This window comes from Suricata suricatta, chromosome 11, assembly GCF_006229205.1.
Source record: "Suricata suricatta isolate VVHF042 chromosome 11, meerkat_22Aug2017_6uvM2_HiC, whole genome shotgun sequence".
NCBI classification, from domain to species: Eukaryota; Metazoa; Chordata; class Mammalia; order Carnivora; family Herpestidae; genus Suricata; species Suricata suricatta.
This window is the reverse complement of record NC_043710.1, coordinates 96,940,381-96,963,055: the sequence shown is the minus strand read 5'-3', so window position 1 is coordinate 96,963,055 and position 22,675 is coordinate 96,940,381. Positions and strand designations below refer to the sequence as shown.

Below are 22,675 nucleotides of genomic sequence, written 5' to 3'. Positions count from 1 at the left end.
ATGGCCGTATTTCATTCTTCCTCATTGCCATATAGTACTCCATTGTATATACATACCACATCTTCTTGATCCACTCATCAGGTGATGGACATTTAGGTTCTTTCCATGATATGGCTATTGTAGAAAGTGCTGCTATGAATATTGGGGTACATGTGCTCCTATGCCTCAGCACTTCTGTATCCCTTGGGTAAATCCCTAGCAGGGCTATTGCTGGGTCATAGGGGAGCATTCTTATATACTAAAAATGAAGCAACAGAAAGAGAAAGCAAGAAACTGATCCCATTCACAATTGCACGAAAAATGATAAAATACCTAGGAATAAACCTAACCAAAGATGTAAAAGACCTATATGCTGAAAACTATAGAAGACTTATGAAGGAAATTGAAGAAGACACAAAGAAATGGAAAAACATTCCATGCTCATGGATTGGAAGAATAAACATTGTGAAAATGTCATTATTACCCAAAGCAATTTACACATTCAATGCAATCCCCCTCAAAGTTGCACCAGCATTCTTCTCAAAGCTAGAACAAACTATCTTAAAATTCATATGGAACCACAAAAGACCCCGAATAGCCAACGTAATATTGAAGAAGAAAACCAAAACGGGAGGCATCACAATCCCAGACTTTAGCCTCTACTACAAAGCTGTCATCATCAAGACAGTATGGTACTGGCACAAAAACAGACACATGGACCAATGGACTAGAATAGAGAACCCAGATCTATTTATTTTAAAATGGATTAGGACAAGTGGCCAACACCTCGCTCTCATTTGTGAAAGGAAAATGAAGTTGACGTCTATGCAGTATTACCGCATTTGCGGACACCAGCAAATCCAGTTAGACCGATTGAAACGGAGCCAACTAATTCTCGTTAGGGAGGAGGCACTCAGAAGTAGGGTTAATAAGGAGAAGGCATCACAGGTAAATGTCATTTCGGCATGAAGACCTTTCTGGCAAGTGGATTTGGCTGCCATGGAACAGGATGCTGTAGCATGTGGCCATGGATGGCATGGCTACTGGGGACCGGTGGGACCCCGTCTGTCCCACTGTTCAGCCCATGCGGTATCTTGTGAATGTTTACTTCGTTTGGGCGTTCTTCCCAATTTCTCGCCATCTCACCCATGTTCTAGATAATACACACGCCCCCCCTCACACGTCTACCTTCCCTGCCTGGCCTGGTTTGGTTTGTTGACTGTGGAGTGATTTACAGGTATTTTAAGAGATGTTCTATCATGTACTTGATGGGCTAAAAACATTAAAAAAATTTTTTTTCTTTAATGTTTATATTTGAGAGAGAGAGAGAAAGAGAAGAGAGAGAGTGCACATGAGTCGGAGAGAGGCAGACAGGGAGGGGGACACAGAATCTGAAGGCTCCAGGTTCCGAGCTGTCAGCACAGAGCCTGATGGGGGGCTTGAATCCATGACCTGAGCTGAAGTCGGATGCTTAACCAAAGGAGCCACTCAGGCCCCCCCCCAAATGTGTGTATTTTAATTGCCGGTGAAGCACATTACGCTGTGACAGCTCACACCTGTGCTAGCAGGACATGCGGACAGCTTTTACCCCATACTCTCGTCAACATTGTATGTTAAGGTATTAAAAGCAAACAAATAATTTCGACTGAGAGGTAGAACAAATATGGCAGTGCTTTTATTTTTTAATTTCTTCAATTATGCGTGAGATTGAGCTAAGGCTTATATGGAAGCCCTCCTTGCACTGGCCGTGAAAGATCGATTCCTGTCCTGGGAGCATTTTCCCATTGAGGTCATCGTCTCACTTATGTTAAAAGAGCATTCAACATTAAATAAAGGAAACCATCTTTTCCCAGAGGCAACGTTTTTTTCTATTGTCCTGTTTGTAGTCCTTTTGCCCTGGAGAAATTTAAATTTTTATTTAGTCAAATTTTCAGATTTTTCATTGTAATTTCTGGCCTGGTGTCTTATGTAAAAAGGAAAAAATGTCTGTAAAAAATTGTCCCCTGTTCTCTCTTGGGACTTTGTCATGTGTGGGGTCATCCACGACACCAGTTCTGGAGGAAAAGACCCTTTTTACGCAGTGTTCTTCAAAGAATCTCAGGCCCCACCCTTGGCCACCTTGGATCAGAATCCACATTTTAGCACGTTCCCGTGTGGTTCATGTAAAGACTGAAATTGGAGATACAATATTTGCACTTTTCCCTTTATTGAGCGGGGGTCAGGCCCCAGGGGGCAGAGGAAAGAGCCCTTTTCTAGCTCGATGAAGTTCTTATTAGGTGATGCATGGGGATTTTTAAATAATGCTGAAGGTGCAAAGATTTAAATTCAGAAGACTGTGAAAACCACATGTGACCAGCTGGGAGGGTGAAACGAGGTGCAGAGAGAGCTCACAGGTCTGAGCTTCCTAGGAGTGGTCCCAGAATGCCTGCGCCCTTCACCTGGCTCGGCCTGCTCACTGGCTGCACCTGCTCTTCTCTCCCCAATGCCTCCGTGGAGAGGAGGGGAATCCGAGCTGAGCTCTGGAGACGGTGATTAGATCCCCCTGGATAGAACTGGTTGCAGTTGCCCTGGGCTGGGCTGCCACCCAGGAACCCTCTCCCTCTGTCACTCTGAGCAGAGCTGGGGAGAGGGGGTGACCCTGGCAGTCTGCTTGGGCAAGGAGAGTAAGTCAGGAATGCCCCCCTACCCCCATCATCACCCCTACAGAGAGGAACGTTCTGGATCTGTCCTCAGATGATTCTTGTGAGCAAGTTCCCTTTCCAAGTAGTTTGTGAAATTGATGCACGAGGGGCCTGATGCTCCACACAGATTTCTGAGCCCCCAGAGTTCAGGGGGGCGTTGGTCCTTACTGGGAAAGACGCTTCATAATCGGTTTTCCTCTCTCCCTCCCATTTCCCACACCTGGGGCTGCCTAAGGAGGCTGCCTACTTTCTCCAGGGACCGGATCCTTTCTCTTTAGGAAGCTCAGGTGGATGTGAGCCTGGTTTCTGTTGGTGGCACACACAGGTGGACGGTTGGGCACAAGCCCCAGGGGGTATTTAAGGAGCCCTATTGGAAAACAGGACAAGGGGAGGAGCTGCTCGGAGGTGGGGGAGGGACAGGAGAGTACTCTCCAGCCGGAGAAGGCCCTTTGAAACCAAAAAATGACACTACTAATGAGGGTGGGGGCACCGGGTGGACCCACGCGACCCCAATCAGCCTCCCCCAACCCCTATCCCCTGCCAAATCAGGATACGAATCCCCGCCTTTTATAGGGTGAGGGGCGTGGCGGTGAGGTCACAGGTGGTTAGGGAAGGGGCTGCCTGTGCTGAGCCGCCCGCCCGTATTAGTTACAAGAAGTTGGGCCGGCTGTGCGCCCCTCAGAGTCGCTCAGAATAAGCCTGCGAGGCTCCCGGCAGGGCAAGAACAGGGCGGAGACCCCAAAACGTTCTGGGGTAACCCGCGCTCCTGCAGGCGCCTCGCCGGTCTCCCGTGGTTGTGCTTTCTGCTGTCAGGCCGTCGTGGCCGTGGCCAGCGTGGAGTCAGCAGGACACGGGCGGGAGCACCCAGGAGGCGGTGGGGAGGTGGGCGGGCCGCGCTCGCTCCAGCGGTTTCCAGAGTGTGGCCTCCAGGTCCATCGATTGCCTGGGAACTTGTTAGAAACAACAAAGTCGGGCCCACACAAGACAGGCTGCATCAGCAAGCCCGGGTGGGCAGGGGGACCCCACAATCTGTGCTGTGACTCGCCATCCGGGTAATTCCCACTCACAGTGCTGCGGAGAACCACCGCCACAGGGAGTCAGTGCTGCTCAACGCCAGTCTGCACCAGCGGCCTCTGGGAGCTCGCTGGAAATGCAGAATGGCAGGCCACTCCTGCTGAGATTCCGAATTGGTCCGGCATGAAGGGGCCTCGTGGTTGGGGATCTGAAAAGCTCCCAGAGCAATTCTAATCATGCATTGCTATGAGCTGAATATTTGTGTCCCCCGACCCCAATTCTTAGGTGGAAATCCTAATCCCCTAGTGACAGTACTGGGAGGTGGGGCCTCTTGGAGGTAATTAGGGTTAGATTAGTCATGGGAATGGTGCCCCAGTGTTGGGATTGCGGCCCTTATAAAAAACAGAGATGGGACATCTCATGCCAAGAAAAGCTCACGTGAGGGCAGGACCAGGCAGAGAACTCTCCGCAGGACACAGCCTCGCCGGCCCCTGGTGGTCCAGCCTCCACAACCATGAGCCATCTGTGTTTGCTCGTTAAGCACCCCGTCCATCGGCGTCAGACTGACTGGGGTGAGCGTCCAAGGTTGGGAATTGCTGTTGAAGCCGGAAATTGTGAACTGCATTTTATGTTTCCCAGAAGAGAGGGTGGGGCCTTCTTTGTGGATGCTAGAAGGCGTGAGCGATTTTCCTTGGTAGACTGATATCACACCTGTCTGCAGGGATCGGTGGGGCCCAGGGATCTGGCCAGGGGTTGTCTGTGGCACCCCATCAGCCACTGGCACTTGCAGGTTCCCTGAAGGGACTGGGGAATGAAACACCAGTGTGGGGAGACAAGGGGAGACAAGCAATCTGAATTCAACTCCAGCCCAGCCCAAGGGCCATGGCGGGCCTCCCCCTGGTTCACTTGAGCGCCAGCAGACGGGGAAGCTGGTCCCAGAGAGAAGAACACTGGATTGCCAGTCAGGTGTCTGAACAGGGGCCCCACCTGCAAAGCCGCAAAGCACATGATGGTGTGTCTCAGCTTCCTTCTTTGTACGGTGGAGGCATCCTCTTCCTGGCTTCTCAGAGTTACCCTGAGAACCAAGTAAGATCTTGGATGTGAGAGCAGGAAGTGAAATTGTCATCCTTGCTTACAGAGTTCTATGCAAATAGCTTGCAAACCAGTATTTTTAGATACGTTTATTACTGTGAAGTAAGGGGGCCCCAGGCTGAGAGGTGGGGCAGCTGAGACACCAGCAGGGGCCCCACGGTCTCTGACTGTTGTGTCTGAGGCGTGGCTCCGTGGCCAGGCAGCCCTGTGTGCGGCCAAGCCTGTTTCTCGTGCTTCTCACCTGCTGTGTTGGTGGGTTGCTCAATGGGGAATGTACTGTGCCACCTTTGTCCTTCACGCACGTTGAGAAAAGAAACCACAGCAGTCGTGAAATCAGACTTTGGTGAAACCTGTTGCAGAAGAACCAGGAAACCCGTTGCGAGAGCCCCGCTGGTGGCTGTGCAAGTGCAGGCGAAGAGGAGAGTGGGTGCTGACAGGGACCCAGGTGAGCAGGCACCAGGCACTCTGTTGTCCCAGACCCGGCGCTGGGACACTCAGACTCTGGGAGAAGGGGGTCAGTGCATGGGGCACAGTTATCCTGTGACCTTGGGAGAGAGGTGACCCCTCTGAGCCCCACATCTTCATTTGCAAATGCAACAATATCTGCCCTTACAGAACTGTTAGGAGAATGAATGAGACACCATAAAGCAAATAGCATGTTGTGTTTGGCGAACGGTCCCTATGATCACTTGGTCCTTGTAGAACTGGTTTGCGATAATGGTCAGTGAGGTTAAGGGCTTAGAAGTAAGAGCATCTCGTGTTCCGATGGAGAACGTGTCCCAGACACCGCAGTGGCTCCCATAACCTGCTGTTCTCACCATTTGGGGTGTGAGTCTGGGAGCAGGGTTTGCTCTAACTCAAACACAGAGACTGGGGTGGAAAACAGCCACATCAGGTTCATTTTGTTTTCTTGTTTTTTGAGAAATTCACCTCTAATTGTAAATTCTTGAATCGATCCTTTTGATTTTTTAAAACAAGTTCCATTCTTACAGAAAAAGAAAAAAATGTCAGTCAAGTTTATAATACTTATTAAAGTCTCAGTTGCCCTCCAAGGCCAGGCAGGATCTTGGCTCATGGACGTTTGGTAAAGAGCTCAGGGCAGAGGTCCTAAATGACTCAGGCAACAGGTCTCTCCTCAACACGGCACAGTGGAAGTTTGCTCATTTTGTAAATTTTTCCAGATTAATGAAAAGTATTTATCTTTTCATCTATTTACTAAATAAAATCATGACGTGTTTATTCATGTACTTTTGAGAGTTCTGCTTTCTTGAAATCTGGGAGGCTGGGGGCTGGTGCTGCCCTGGTCGCTGTCCCTGTTCTACAGACGTGCCCACACACTGACATGGACAGTCCACCAGTGGGCTCGGGAGCCATCATTTGTCACGCACGATGAGGAGTGGGCTCTGGGCCCACTGACTCAAGAAAGAGCGCCCAGTGGGACCAACGTGCCCATGCGCTGAGTGCAATTCCCATAGGGGTCAGGATGACCCACACTGTTTCTCTTCAATCTGTTAACCACCAGGGGTCAGTTTGCAATTTGGTCTCTCTTAGGGTCACGGCCTGAGGGACCTAATCCAACCCAGTGTCTGCACGCAGCGACAGGATTTGACTCGCTTCCGAACTTCAGACCCGAGCATCTGACTGCCGGCACATCTGGATTTTCTCTTCACTGGTTTGATGGCCCCAGAGAGTGGACGTCTGGTTCAGAAATAAAAGCTGTGTTGTCCTTGACTCTTGACTTGATATCGCACTATACATCCAGTCACTCCATTCAGAACACACCCTCAGATTATGTCCCTCTGCCACCACGATCCTCCACTGGGGTGGGAACTTCCTAGTCCACCTCCTGTTTCTCCTCTTTGGCTCCTAAAATTTACTGTCTCAGGGCAGCCAAGGCAGGTCAAATAATAGTAATGTTGCTTCTCCTCTTAAATCTGCAGAATCTAAAGTCTATAGTGACCTATGAGACCTTATAAGATCTGTCTCCCTGTTGCTTCTCCACCTTCATCTCCTTCCCTCAATCTTCTTCTCTGACCACAGGTTCTCCCTGGCCGCAGGGGCTCCTTCACTATTCAGTCAGCCTCAGGGCCTGTGCACCGATCAGTCTTCCTGGAGCATTCTTTCCCTGAGACATGGTCTGCCTGCCGAGCTCCTTCAGGCTTCAGGCTCTGAGCAGTTCACCCCCAAAGACCCCACACGTGCCACAGCTTACTCAAAGTATTAGTTATGTGTCAGTGGGAAAACAAATCACTGAATATCTGACATGGGGCGGGGGGGGGGGATTTAATGCAGGAAATTAATTATGAGTGACAGGAGAGTCCAAGAAAGCCAGAGGGGACAGTGAACAAGCCAGAAGTTAGGGTGGGGCCCTACCACTGGAGCAGACGCTGGAGACTAAAGAGAGGGATTTTATAGTTGTGTCTTGTTCTCACCTGTGGATCAATATTTTTCTTGAAAATTAAGGAGAAAGTAACTGCCCACGGGCAAATCTGATGCTCCCCAAATTATAATGTCACAGGATCTGATGATATATAATATATAAAATGCCATCGATCTGAGAATAGAGGCAAGAAAACAAAACAAGCTTGGCCAACATCTGAGAATCCACTAAGCAGTGAATCCATTAAGCAGTATGCCACACCATTCTTTTAAAATTTGTTAAACTTTTATCTATTTTTGAGAGAGAAGGAAACAAAGCATGAGCAGGGTACAGGCAGAGAGAGAGGGAGAGAGAGGGAGACAGATTCTGAAACAGGCTCCAGGTTCTGCATTGTCAGCACAGAGCCCGACTTGGGGCTCAAACCCACCGACCATGAGATCATAATCTGAGCTGAAGTCGGATGTCTAACAGACTGAGCCACCCAGGTGCCCTGCCGCAGGACTTTTAAATCAGCAATACTGAAGCAGAATTAACATATAATACAATTTGCTAATTTTATGCAGAGTCTTAAAATATGCTCCATAGTGTTGCCACTACCATAGTCATGACAAAGAACATCTCTGTCACTTGTGGTCCTTTGTGTTCAGTCCCTTCCCCTACTTCTGGCTCCTACAAGCGGTGATCAGCTTCTATCATTTCAGTGTTGCCTTTTCTAATTGTTGATATAAAAGGAATCATGGTATATAATCTTTTGTGTCTGGGTTCTTTCATTTTTCAAAGGCTCTTGAGATTTACCCACATTGTTGCATGTGAGTTTTCCACTCTCTGGATGTACCACAGTTTGTCCATTTACTGATTGATACACACTTGGGTTGTGGAAATTTCCAGTTTTAGCTATCATAAATAAAGCAATCGTGAACTTGATGTACTTCCATTTATATCAGTGTTTTCATTTTTCTCAGTAAACATTTAGGAGTGGAGTCATTAGATCACATTGCAAGTGAATGTTTAACTTTATAATGATTAGCCCAGCTGGTTTCCTAAGTGGCTGCACAATATTTCATTCTCACTCCGAGAGAGTTCCAGTGGCTCTATCTCTTGTCAGAACTTGGTATTTTCAGTCTTTTTCATTTGGACCATTCTGTTAGGTATGTAGTGGTGTCTCACTGTGGTTTGAGTTAGCATTTCCACATCATTTTACGTGTTTATTTGCTTCATAAAGCAGATATTTTGGTCATTTAAAAAATTGAGCTGTTTGTCTTCTTTTTGAGTTACAAGAATTCTTTCTATATTCAGGATACAAGTTCTTTATCAGAAACATGTTTTGAAAAGAGTATCTCCGAGTGTGTGGCTTGAATTTTCATTCTTTTAATATTTTTTTAGAAGAGCAAATGTTTTAAATATTGATGAAATTTAATTCATCAGTGTTTTCTGTTATGGCCCATGCTTTTGGTGTCCTATCCAAAACTCTCTGCTTAATCTAAGGCCACAAAAATTTTTTTTTAAACTATTTTCTTTTAGAAGTTTTATATTTTTGATTCTTCTAGTAGAGATCTATGGCTCATTTTGAGTTAATTTTTGTGAACCATGTGAATAAGGATAGAGGTTCCTTTTGTCCTTATCTATGGATATTTGATTATTCCAATACTAATTTTTACAAAGACTAGCCTAGTATCTACTATATTCTAGGTATTAAACTGTACTTCTTAAAATTTTCTTTCAAACATCTAATAGCTCTTTTCTATATCCCTTTCTAATAGGGGTCTTAGACTAATGAACTCAAGGTGGGGGTTGGAATGTAGTTGTAGGGATGGATTCCTGAGATTTTCTATTAATATATCAGCTGATACCTGCTTAATCTATCATCTCATCAGAATCAAGTTCAACTGACAACCTCTCATCTCCTGGGTCAGAAAATTTATGAAGAGCTTATCTAAGCATTTAGTTTTGAGAGTGTAAAGGTAAAATCCAACAATTAAGACTTTAGAAATGCAACAATCAAATACATGCTGTAATACATGTGGCCCACATATTTTAAACACAGGGAGGAAATCTCTACATTTCTTGTATATGAGATCAGTATGTGTAAAATCTGACTTTAAACCTCTAAGGAATGGTTAACTGCATTGGTCTATGCTTGGGCAGTTGGATGGAACACCACTTCCCTACTACTAGTTTCCCAATTGTCCGGAAGCACCTGTCATGTAACACCTCCTGGGTTTCTTTAGGCATTCATGCCTCTTTGGCAGGTGGAATACTTATTTATTTGTGAATTTGGGGACAGAAACTGGGCACATGAACCTCCAACCTTGTTCTTTCTCTTTGGGCTCCATGTAGTCTAGAGGGCTCACATTCTTGTGGAGAGTTGGTTCTTTCCAGTTCTTCCCATAACTTTTGTATAAGTATGTCTTATTATAGAATTTGATATTAGGAAGCTAGATTGCCCAGAGGTACAATTGCTAACATAGGCTCTATTAGTAAAAAAAAAAAAAAAAAAAGTGGCATTTTGCTCTTCTGTTATTTCTCTGCGGGTTTAGAGCATGGGTACGGATGAGGGTTGCAGTTTATGGGGCTTCTCCAGCTGCAAAGGTCCAGACAAAATAGGATGCTAAAGATTGGTTTAATAAATGCCTGCAGTATTTAGTTATTATAAGACACATGGCTCACTCAATCAAGTCCACAAACATAAAGTAGGCTTATAATACAGCAAGAGTTTTGCTTATACATCATAACTTCCTGTAAAAAGAGTCAGGCAGCTCAATGTGTTGAATCTTTGTCCAATAGATGTTTAGAACCAGGATGGACAGCTTATGTTAAAGAACAGTTCTATTCTACTGTGAAACAGAGATCAGATGAAAAGACCTCTTGAGGTTTATTTTAGGTCTCTGCATTTATTGATAACTATCGATGTTTTTTAGCACACGAACAATACTGAAAATAAGCAAGTATACATTCTTATGATAAAACATCTCTACTCCTCCTGAGTATACTTCTTCCTCACTGACACTAAAATCAAATGATGAATTTAATGGTTCTTTACACTGAAACCATGTATTGGTTTTCATCATTCTGGTAATGTTCTTTGCCTTAGGGTCATATTCAAATTGCTTTGATCCACGGAAGAAATAGAAGAATCCTAGAGAGAGAGGATCGTTATGAGTTACCCTGCACAACTATACAATGGTTTCACACTTCTTTATTGTATGGATATAGAATAAAATAATTAAAAATATGGAGAGAAAAGAACCTTGTGCAATTATAGGGTTACATTTTACTTTACTGCTGTCACATGAAAAATGTTGTTACTTTATTTTCCCAAGGAAGATGCCATGATATGAAACATGAATGTCAAGGGAGTTACCACCTTTCTAGCCAGACTCTGGTTTATGCCAAAGGTTCTCAAACTAGGTTTCAAAACATTGTTTTAGCAAGGGTGTTGAAGGCTCCTGTGGGTATGGCCTTGGGTCCTACATCCTCATTTTCCTTGAGTCATTCTGCTCTGTTTTAGGTGTTAAGGTTTTGTGTTAGATTTCACTGTAATAAAAGGTGGCATCACTCAGGAAAAATGTAGACTCCTGCTCACTCCATGTTCTAGGTTATTGTCTGTTGTTGAAGTCTGATGATATACCAGCTACTCTGGTACATTAAATTGCTTGAGGTTCTTTTAAAACTGTAGATTTCCAATTCTTACCCACAATTCTACATCTGCCTCAGAAACTCTGAAGAATTTCTGGTCTCTCACACAAACCCCAAGGGTGCATATTAAACTATGCACATAATAGTTTGAGAGTCACTGTTCAGTGCAGGTGCTTAGTCATTTTTAACACTTAGAGTTTTTCAAACTCTTCAGGGGATATCTTTTAGAGACTATCTTGGATCAATGGTAGGTAAAATTAATTTTGGTACTTTCTGCATGGATATGAAATAGTATTATAGAGAATATAATTTAGGACTTACTAATTAAGTTTGTGAGACTGCCTGCCTGATTAGAGTTTATTATTACATGTGTTCAAGAACAGTAGAATTATAGGAGCACCTGGGGGCTCGGTCAATTAAGCATCCGACTTTGGCTCAGGTCATGATCTTGTGGTTTGTGAGTTTGAGCCCTGCATCGGGCTCTGTGCTGACAGCTCAGAGTCTAGAGCCTGCTTCAGATTCTGTGTCTCCCTCTCTCTCTGGCCCTCTCCTGCTTGTAATCTCTCTCTCTCTCTCTCTCTCAAAAATAAACATTAAAAAAAATAAGAGCAAAATTACATTAAAATGGAAATATCTACTTTTCTGTGTTACCTTCTCCTACAGCCAGTAAAGTCCTCAAATCTATGAGAAGTTAGGCACTGATGCTTACCTTTATGCTGGAAGGCGGCATCAACTCGGAGACCGATTCCTGGGAAGTACTTCACCACTCTCCGTGGGTACCCTCTGTCCATGGTTTGGGTCACTTCATCAAACCTGGATGCATGGGTTTGAAAGGTTTCCAGGGGATCTTTGTTTTGGGGGAGGGGACTTAATCCTTCTACTGCTCCACTTGGGTCAAATAGGGATGTGGAGAGGAAGTATCCCCTAGTAGGGAAAAACTATCAGATCAATAATTAAAATAATTACAATAAATAATAATTAAAGTAATTAAAAACATGTAGGGGCACCTGGGTGGCTCAGTTGGTTGAGCATCTGACTCTTGATTTCGTCTCAGGTCATGATCCCAGGGTGGTGGGACTGAGCCCCACATCAGGTTCTGTGCTGAGGATGGAAGCTGCTTAAGATTCTCTCTCTCTGCCCGTCCCCTGCTCGCTCTCGCTCGCTCTCTCTCTCTCAAAATAATAGTAATTAAAAACATGTCAAAGATGGGGTGCCTGGGTGGCTCAGTCGGTTGAGCGTCTGACTTCTGCTCAGGTCATGATCTTGTGGTTCATGGGTTCAAGCCCTGTGTCAGGCTCTGTGCTGACAGCTCAGAGCCTGGAGCTTGTCTTCAGATTCTGTGTCTCCCTGTCTCTCTGACCCTCCCCTGCTCACACTCTCTCTCTCTTAAAAAGAAAAATTAAAAAAATTTTTTTAAAAAGTGTCAAAGATTATGTTTGGCTGAATCATTTGTAGTGTCAAGAAAAGATGAGGGATAAAAGCCGCATCATTAGGCAGATTGGTGTTATTCTGGGGAACTATTAAATCAAAGTATGGGCTCACATGAACCAGACTCATAGCTACAGAGAATACACCGATGGTCACCGAGGGGAAGGGGAGGTGGATGGGGGATGGGGTAACAGGTGGTGGGGATGAAGGATTGCACTTGTTGTGATGCGTTCTGGGTGATGTGTGGAAGTGTTGAGTGACTGTATTTTCCACCTGAAACCAATATTACCCTGCATGTTAACTAACTGAAATTAAAAAAACAAATTAGGACTCAGCTTGGAGCTTTCACAGATTTTCACTAGATATGTTTGTGTGACTGGCAATTTGGTTGGCATTGCCATCTTTATTATTTTATCTTCATTTTTTTTCAGTTGGAGAAAGATCTCTGGACTCACTGAAACATTCTTTTGTTTGGTAAATGTCATCCACCCACATAACTGGCTTTAACAGGACTCTGGGTGAGTTCTATTTCTGCTGGTGTTAAAGTGATGCCAGGTGGATGTTCTTCTGCAGAATAAAATGATGGGGTTGACTGTTGGCAACTGACCTCCAGCACCAGATGCCCACGAAGAAGTAGGTTTTTCTTATGCTGTGGTCACAGACAGCTGCATCAATTTTCTTCACATGTCTTGGGAAACCAAGGGTATGGATGGATTTGGGATAATCTGGCAAGACTGCATATCCTCTGATCATCCAGAAGTTGTCATCTGGGAGGAGACAAAGTGATTATCTTTCACACACTTCCTAGAGGGAAAAATAGATGTCTAAAGCAGTTTGAAAATAATGAATGCCTCGTCATTCAGGCTCAATGCCTAGAGATTAGTAATCTATGTCTCCATTCATTCCTACTGCTTTCATTAGCTGCTTTTGTCATTAGTATTATACAAATAACATTTACTATAGTTAATAGCACATGTGCACACGAGCGTGCATGTCAACGGGTTTCACTGTCTTGATCATTTCTCCAACTCTGACAGCTATGTTGTACATGCTCTTCTAAGTTTCAGCCTCCAAGAGCACTGCCGAATTAAATATAAGATTCCAGTTAAATTTGAATTTCAAATAAACAGTGACTAATTTTCGGTATAAGTATATTCAAAATATTGCAAGGGACATACTTCTACTAAAAAATTATGTGTTTTATAGGAGATTTGAGTAACCTTGTGGTTTTATTTGCTGAATCTGACAACCGTAGTAGAAAAGGGAATATAAAAGGGAGGTGGGTTACCTTTACTTGGTAGAAAAAAGATAGTTTTTAGTTTTTATCATACAGGTTTCTTTTAGCTTCCATGCAATTGGGATTATGTTTCTCTTCACAGCCACAGAGACCAGAGAGAACCTCTGGGTAGTTTTTCTTTACAACAGGTCATGCACAGCAGAAGCACTCTCCATTTGGCCCACGTGTGAATATTATATTCCAGGCACCAGAATACCCACTGACCAGTTCGGGCATCCAGAGACAGAAACTGTGATGGGCAACGTTACCTTTAAAAACTAGAATCTTATCTTTGGGGTTCTCATATGCAGCTTGAATATCTGTCGGCAGAGATGGCCAGAATGAAGAGATCAGTTCAAATTCAACATCAGTGATATCGTAATAGATCCTCCATACGTGCCTGTGTGAAACAAAACCACTTTACACGTGCAGCCTATGCTGCAGTGAAAACACTATAAACCTAGGCTGGTCTTTTATTTAATTGGTTAGGTGGCTGTGGGCTCAGTTCTACCCTTTGGATGGTCAAGGTCAGGACATGCCTTTGTACCCACCCTGCTAGCAGCAACCTACCCACAGGAATATCAATTTTGAGAGCTCAATGGCCTCATTTTTGCCAAAGCAGCAATACTCAAGATTTCAAGGCAACACCAAGTACTCTAAGAGGAACTTTTGGGTCTGATGTTTGCTAGAATGAAGAAATGTTATCCGTGCATGCTGAAGTATTTCCTCAGATGTTCCTGTCTGGCTGTAAAGCTCTGAGTCTACAAAGGAGATCTGCAAAGCCCTAATGTTTGGTTTCCCTTCCCATGCTAATGATTGCTCCCTGAGACTCCCAGGTGGCCACAGCCTCTACTTCACAGCAGAGCATGTCATCCGAGTGCTGTGTGACTGTGGGTGGAGGTGGACTGATCTCAGATAATCTGCCCTTGTGCCCATATCCTTGTGAGGTGGTCTATGTCCCAGTGTTTCATTCTGAAAATACAGTCGCAGTACATACAACTGCCTCACCATGTTGCAATTCAAGTCCAGTAAGGGAGGCACGGTGAGGTGAGATTTCTTAGTACAGCCACCACATTATTGAGGCAGCATTAAGGAATGGTCTATGCAGACATGTCGAAAAACTCCCTCTCTAAGTAGGAAAAAGACCTAACTTTTATCATTTGGTGATTTCCAGGGTGTAAATACTCCAACCATGGCCAGTTTCAAGACACCAAAGTGATGTGAGCCTCCAAAATTTAACAGTTGGCTCCTAAAATGGTACAGGTCAGCTCCAGCACCACTGAGGTTGGTGTATTATTTGAGCTAAGAAGTCTCTGGAAGTGACTCTACCTCATCTTCTTATACAATGGCAATTGAAAAATATGCTTAAGAGCACTTAAAATTAACTTATCAAACAAGCAAGAGATATATACACACAGTAAAACATTCAAGTGCTATGGGTTGTTATAAAATGAAAAGGAAAAGGAACGTGTTCTCACTATCTGCGATTCTCTCTTCATCCCCAAATCTCTTGGAAAGAAAAATATTCACAGGAAGTTGAGGCGTTTAGGGGAATGGGTTTACCTGCCTTTAAAGAACATTACTTCTCTGCGCAAAGTGGTGACAGCATCAAAAGTCAAATCAGGGTCACAGGCATGGGGGACAGTGGGTTTCTTTGGCTTTGCAGTTGCCTTAGGCAGACTCCCTTTGATGAGAAAAGAAACACCACAGTGAATTAAGGAGACATTTGGAAATACCTACAGAAGGATCTTACTCAAGTGCATATTTTCTTCATGGTGATATTTCAAGAAGTGATTTTTTCACTTCCTCTCTGGAAAGCTTCCTATTTAGTTCATGTATCTTCAGATTTATGACGTTGCTCACCATAGATGGATTGGATTCCATTGATATCATCCTGAGAAAGTGGATATTTGTTAGGATCCAGTGAGACGTAGTTTGGGAACATCAAAGCTGTTTGATCATTGGAGTGCGAGAGACCCAGTGCATGACCAAATTCATGAGCTGCCACAAGAAATAAGTTGAATCCTTAACAAAAATGGGAAAAATATACATATATAGGTTAATCAAAAGGATAATGGTTGCATCTGAGACTAGGAAATATCTAAGGGGAAGGACGAAAAGGCTTGCCATTGAAGGGATAATTGTCATATGCGCCATGATTTATCTGGGAAATGTTCCCACATTAGTGATTGATATTATTCATATCATGTGGATATATGATCCAGAGCAAGTAAATGGCAGGATGCAGTAGTATTAGAAATGGACAGTATTTAAAATATAGAGGGGCGCCTGGTGGCTCAGTCAGTCAAGCATCCAACTCTTGATTTTGGCTCAGGTCATGACTTCACAGTTGGTGGATTCAAGGCCCACTTTGGGCCTCTGCACTGACAACGCAGAACCAGCTTGATATTCTCTCCATGCCTCTCTCTCTGTTCCTCCCACCATGTGCACACACACACGTGGTTTCTCTCAAAATAAATAAATAAACCTAAAAAAGTAGAAGCCACCAGTTTTCGGTTGTTTCTGGGCTACACTGCATGGGATCACGTATCTCCTACTGGTACAGAGGTTCCTTGCTGGCTGTAGGATAAAGTCCAAAGACATTATCATGGCCCTTTATGATCTAGTCCCTACCTTGTTTCCAGCCTCACATTTTATTTCATATTTCATGAGCTAACCATACTGAATCATTTGCACGTCTCATCTGTGCCATATTCCTTATATTTAAAAGTTACTTAAACATTTACATTGAGGGGGGATGTGGGGCTCAACCTCATGAACCATGAGATCATGACCTGAACCAAAATCCAGAGTCAGATGCCTAACCGACTGAGCCACCGGGCACCCTTGGGCCATGTTTCTTCTAATCTCTGTATCTTACTAGCTACATTCTGTCTACCCAGAGTAGCATCTCTCCCATCCTCTGCCTATCTCTCCTATTTGTTGCTCAGGAAACCCCTCTAGAGTCATCTCCTTCACGAGGTTTCCCTTATCCTCCCATCTCCTCTCCAGGCCGGGTTGAATGTACCTTTCTGTGTTTCCATAGACTCAGTGTTTAATTCTGTCATGTTACATATGTGACTGCATGAAGCAGCCTTTCAGTACAGGGACTGTGTCTTAACCACTCTTTACTCCTGGTGGCTACTAAACTGCCTATCAGTAGCAGGTGCTTAATCATGGTTGCTGGATAGCCAGGTGTTTGTTTGGATAAAATAATGTTTAGATGCGCTTCTGCATAAGGCATCGCCTCCCGTACTTCCCATGCTAGAAGGCTTACCATGCATGGTGAAATTGTCTTTTTTAATCCCTCTTCTCTCCCACTAGTCTGTAAGGCTCTAAATAGAAGACTGTCCTTAGACTTGCAACCAAGCCTATGTATCCTGCAGAAAAGGCCGAGCTTTCTATGATGGAGCCTTGTCCAATAATGTTTGCACAAAACAAACATGGACTGGCCAAGGATTCTCTTGTGGTCCCTCATGCACTTCTGCTATGGCCTTTGCCGGCGCCTCTTGTCTGCTGGCAGTATCACTGGCTGTGCTTTCAGACAAGATGGGATGAGTGACTCTGAAAAGATAACTCAAACTCAGGTCATCTCAGTGAATTCCAAACCTTTCTCCTGGTTTTTAGGGCTTATGTCACCTGGGTCCTAGTCTCCATTTCAGCCTTACTTTCTGCCACAATCCTGGAACATGGGCTGGTTGAGTTATTCTGTCCAGAACTCTATGCCACTTTGCTTTCTGAATTCCTGCTTAGCCTTCAGTGAAGGTTTGGTATCATTTCCTCTTCTGACTTCTGAGTTTGGGTTCAAATTTCTAGTACATGCTGCTACTACACTGCCATAGTTCCCTCTATCCCAGTGTTGGTCATACTGGTTTTAATTGCCATTCAACAGTGTGTGTCCCCTAGACTATAAACCCCTGAAGTGCAGGGTGTGTCTTGCACACTAACATTTACTACATTTCTATCATAGTGAGTGTTGAGTAAGGGATTTTTGATTGACTTTGTTTACCAAAATTGTGAAGCATCTATCATGTGCTGATTTGAACAAAGTACAAAATTGACCTACAGACCATCTGGAATTACTTGGCCAAGACTGAACCGTGATCTTGTATACCACACATCAGGAGAGCCATAGCCTCACTTCGGAAAGTGAGACCCTGGAAACCAGACACCAGACCCATGGTGACTGTGCTCAATGGCAGCAAAGAGTTGGGAGAATCTGAGAGTTTACTAGGCCTGCTCCTTTGTTGGATGCACATACTTTCACTGTAGTAAAGTTTTAGTTTTTGTTTGAAAAGTAATAAAATATTTCTTTTTTAGTACCAGGCAGGTGTATAAAAGAAATAAAACCAACACAGTGGCTCTGAAGGAATAGGTTGAATATAAAGATTAAGATCTAATTCCTTGGCAGGTGGATGAGGGTTAGAAAAGGAAGTTGATGCTTTTAAATAGACCTTGTATGGGCCACGAACCCATGTACCAGCCTTGGATCACTAACTCAGGATGACCACCTCCCTAGAGTCTTCTTCAATCCCAAAGCCACAAATGACTTCTACCATCAGTATAACCTGCAGCACACTGTGCCTTGTGCGGTGGTATGTCTGAGCCTCACAGCACACAACATCATGACTTCTGAAGGGCTGAGAACTTTCTGGTACAACTCTGTGGTCTGTCCAGTGCCTGGCAGAGTTCCAGCCACCTCAGAGTGGACTTTCAGGCATTGTGGGTGTATGATGAATGTATGAGCACAAGGATGTTCTGATCACAGCAGGATTGGCAACATGATGAGGGTGTTGTTGGATACGGCTCTAAATTGTACAAGCACAATTGTCTGAAAGGATACTGAATATTTTCATTGATGTCATCTTGGAATGTGGGGAACTGGAGCTGGGGAGCGGGGGTGGAATTGAGAAGAAAAAAGCAACTAATTGCAAAGCTATTCATTTCAGGGATTCTGCAGATTAATGAAATTTTGTTCAGGAAGAAAATGGGGCTCACCTGCTCCATCCTTGGTCCAGTTTTCATCCTCATCAAAATGGGTGTCTCCACCCAGACCCAGTCCGGGAGGGAAGGCGTGGCCGAGGACCCCCAAGGGGCCATCAAAATAACGAGGACACCGACCATGGACTGAGACATAATTCACAGGAGAGAAGGTCAGCCTCTTCAAATCTCCAGAGATGAAAATAGCCATACTTTCTGTCTTCTGTACCCTTACCTCGGGTCCTAAAGGCAATCATGATGTCTGCGATCCCCCTGGAAGTCTTGGTGAACGTTAGTGGAGTAACCGTGCTCCACACTTCTAGGCCATTCCTGATAGCTTCATCCACATCTGCTCGTGACATATCTGGAGTGTAGTTTACGATTCTTAAAAATTACAAACATAGATCAATTGGTGGTTACACATGCACATAGGCCCACACAGACACAGAGAAAATAATTTCTTATCATTCATACGCTACGGTGACTTCTAGTATTGTGCTGATCTTGCGTTTATATCATACTTTACTATTTAAATAGGGTACTTTTACATATGCTATATAACCCAGTCCTCCCATCTGCCCTATTGATCAGGTAGTCTTCTAACACTTTAACAAATGAAGCTCAAAGAGGTAAAACGACTTCCTTAAGGTCACCTCCTAAATGGCAGAATATTAATGTCCTATATGTGCTTGCTGTGTACATGAATATATTACACAAACATTCTAAACAGAATGGAGGTTTGTTTTCTCAGATGCCTTGTGGAAATCAGCCTTGAGCCCATGTTTCAAGAGTCTTCCTTGAGAGCATTAAAGAGTTATTCACTCAGAAAAGATTTTCCTCTTATTTATACTCCCTATCTTGCCAAACCTAATTTTATTTATTTCCTAAGACTCAGTACAGTGAAGGAAGAACTAATCTTCTCTAGGGCCTGCCAGGAGGGCTCTAGAGCAATAGTCAAGGCCACAGACTCAGGCCAGAAGCCTGCTTCATCCTCTTCTTGCCCATGAGCAGCCCCCTTTCCATGACACGTCTGGGGGCAAACTCCACACTTCACCCCGGGGCCCATCTGAGACATAAAGACTCTAATCTACATGTGTCTCTGACACGAACGGGTTGTGCTCCAGGCCCCAGAGTGTGCTCTCATTCTCTCCTGAGCATACTCTGTCTGTACCTTCACCCGTCTGCAGTTAGGTGGTGGTGCCTCTTGTCCTGAGTTTATAAGGAAGTGGCCGAGGCCAGAGACAAAAGCAAATCTGCCAGAGTCAGTCTCCTGGTAAGACTTGACTATGGCAAATAACTGTGTTCCGGTTTCTCTGTTTGAGGTGGTCCTAACAGCGGTGCTGACATCCCAGTTTTGTGGGGAGGATTGATTTAAGTGAGATCTGGGAAGGGCCACGCACCTAGGAGGTGCTCGGCAGAATAAACTCATGTTGTTACTGTTCCTTGGAGATTATACCCCTGGAGTTTTGGCTGAGTGGGAAGTGAGATGGCAGACATTACCTGTATGTGAGGTTGTGTCTTCTCCACCCTGGGAGGGTGTAGCCATACTGACCCACATCGGGCACGCCACACCTGGGGGTCGTCATGATCGCAAGAGTGTTTGAGTCCAGCTGTCCAGTTACTGTCAACCCGAAAAATGCTTGCATTTCCCGAATTTTGCCATCTATGAGACTCCTGTTCTTGCTTTGAACGAGATGACTCCCTTCTATTTCAAGAGAGTAGAACTGGTTGAGATATGCCTGGCCAAAAAGACAAAACAAGGCACAGACTACAGGACAGCAGATCTGTATCTCAGCATCAAACAAAATGGCCTGAGACACTTTTTTGGCAGTGTTGGGGGTGGGGGAGAATGGAATAAGGAGTGAAGGAGGGAAGGAGCACAAAAGGAAAGAAGACAGGAAAAAAGGAGAGAGTCACCCTGCGTTTTCAATTTTCAAGAAGTGGCTGAGCTGTGTGTGACCAGAACCATCGAAGCCACACAGCCTGTCACACCCCAAACCTTTGCAGAAGACTATCAGTTGCTTCTGTGTGTTAAATGATCACACATCTTACACACTTCTGCTGTTACTTTCATTTTTACAGGACTGATCTTTAGAGGAAATCCCCAGGCAATGTCTTTTTCAGGCATATAAGGATAAGAGTTATCTTTGGGTCCCCCTGGTTGTATAGAGATCTCCATTTCTCCCAGGGCCGTGCCCTTGCTCCTCCGTCTGTCTTTACTTGGAACCTTCAGGAGAAGTGGTAGCAAATCTCCTTCCCCACCCCCATCCCACCCGCACGCAGTTACTTGGTGTCCTTGGAGCTGGGGGAAAGTTCAGGAATCTTTTGGAGGAATTTGCTGTCTTATTTTAGGTTCCAAGAAAATCGATACAATTCAGTTTTTTACTGATAGTCGTTATTAACATTTATCGAGACAGTACCTGTGCCAGGGCCATGTTCTCTTCAGGGTCCATCTTTCGGGCTGTAGGAAACGCAGAAGAAAACGTTACAAAGAGCAAAAATAGAAGCTGAAGGCTCTTCATTCCTCTCTCTTTTCAGTTGAGGCCTGTTTCTGTTTCCACGGAATTTAGAAAACAACAGTGAGACGTGGCATGGGTTGGCCTGTATCATTATTTAATTAGTAACAGAAAAGGACCACTTGCCATGAAGTGTGTCACGATGTGCTTTGTCCCCCCTTAGGTTAACTTGATTTTGCAATCATGATCCGCAGTTTTTTGTAGTAAACACAATCATTTCTCGTTATTGAATTGAATATGACTGGAAGTCAGACTCCAAGTTACTTCTGTTCTTGTAAAGTTGGGAGGTTTCCCTATGTTTGAAATTCTTGAGAGTTGATAATTGTCTTGAACAAAATCCCTAAATATCTTGGATAGAAACAGATCATGAAAGGACAGTTGGCTCAGGAATCAGATTACCCTAATGAACTAGGATAAACATCACATGTTGGTTGGACACCTGTATTTCCTGTCACCATCAAGTGAAGCATGAAGAAGATACTGTTCCAGTCTTGTTGGAGAATTCAGATATACACAGACATCAATGCCAGACAAAACACAGGCAAGTGGCAAAATGTACAGTGAAGATCCCAGAGCCTGAGAAGGGCCAAAGTGTAGGGGGTGGTCACTGCCAATGGAGGGCCTGACCGCAACAGGCAGGTGGGGCTTCCGTTGTCTCTTGCGGAAAGGGTAGGACTCAGATCCTACAGAGGATGTGTGGAGGGAGGCTGGAGGAAGCAGGTACCACAGCAGAAATGAAGTGCAGGAAATCTGGCCGATGGTAGCAAATATACGTGTGGCCAGCCAACTGAGATGGGGATGGATGGTCTAAGAGAGGGTGTGAGGAAAATGATGTTTTGAATCTTTTCATGCCTAAGAATGTCCCTCATTCCATCCTGACACGTGACTGAGGGTACATCTGTAGAATTTCAGGCTGGAATAAATTTTCTTTAGAACTTTGAAGGTAGTCTTCCATTGTTTTCTAGAATGTGGTCTTATTGCTGGGAAGTCTTTTATTCTGATTCTTGATATTTTCACTTCTGAAAAATGTTGAAAATTCTTTATGCAGATATTCTGGAATTTCATAATGGTATCTTTTGATGTGGTTTTCTTCTTTCTTTCTTGCATCAACATTGCTGGGCAGTAAGCAGTCTTTTCATTATGAAAACTTCAAAGGACTTTCCTACATTCTTTGATAATTCTGACTTTCCCTTCCTTGTTCTGGAATCCATATCTATCGAACCTCTTGGATTGAATCTCTTTGCTCCTAATAAATCTCTTGCCATTTTCTGTCAACATTATTTCCCAGCATACCAATTGTGTTTCTTATTTCAGCTGTATTTTTAGTTTCCAAGAGTTCTTTCTAGTTCTCTGAATATTTTACTCATTCATTTTCGCACAGTTTTTAGTGTTTTTTGGCTGTAAAATGTGCTTTATCTTTTGACAATGTATAGTATTTTTCAGTTTATTTTGACATCTTTTGCTCCCAGAATTGTCTCTATTTTTTCAAAGTTTCTTTCTGGGTGTCAGTTTTTAACATGGGGAAACATTCTCCCATGCTTGGAGGCTTTGGGCTGTAGGATCTATTTAAGAACGAGAGAGCAGAGAGGGGCCTGGAGGCTTTGTGGGCGTGGCCAGGGCTGGCGAACTGATGACTCTCACTGCTGGGAGGTGGGGTGTGCTCCACACGTTTCACATTATGCATTAGTTGGGA

At 44.2% G+C, this 22,675-nt stretch overlaps 1 protein-coding gene across 1 annotated transcript; it reads right to left on the bottom strand.

Annotated features, from left to right (window-relative positions):
• Positions 1–10,037: 10,037 nt before the first annotated feature.
• Positions 10,038–20,988, bottom strand: MMP27 (matrix metallopeptidase 27). Its single transcript, XM_029957623.1, has 10 exons — positions 20,887–20,988; positions 19,967–20,205; positions 18,702–18,850; positions 18,485–18,613; positions 15,350–15,511; positions 15,050–15,170; positions 13,756–13,886; positions 12,818–12,977; positions 11,492–11,595; positions 10,038–10,282 (listed from the first exon to the last, which is right to left on the bottom strand). The coding sequence occupies exons 1-10, from the start codon at positions 20,986–20,988 to the stop codon at positions 10,038–10,040; spliced, it is 1,542 nt and encodes a 513-aa protein (XP_029813483.1).
• Between the last annotated feature and the right edge of the window lie 1,687 nt (positions 20,989–22,675).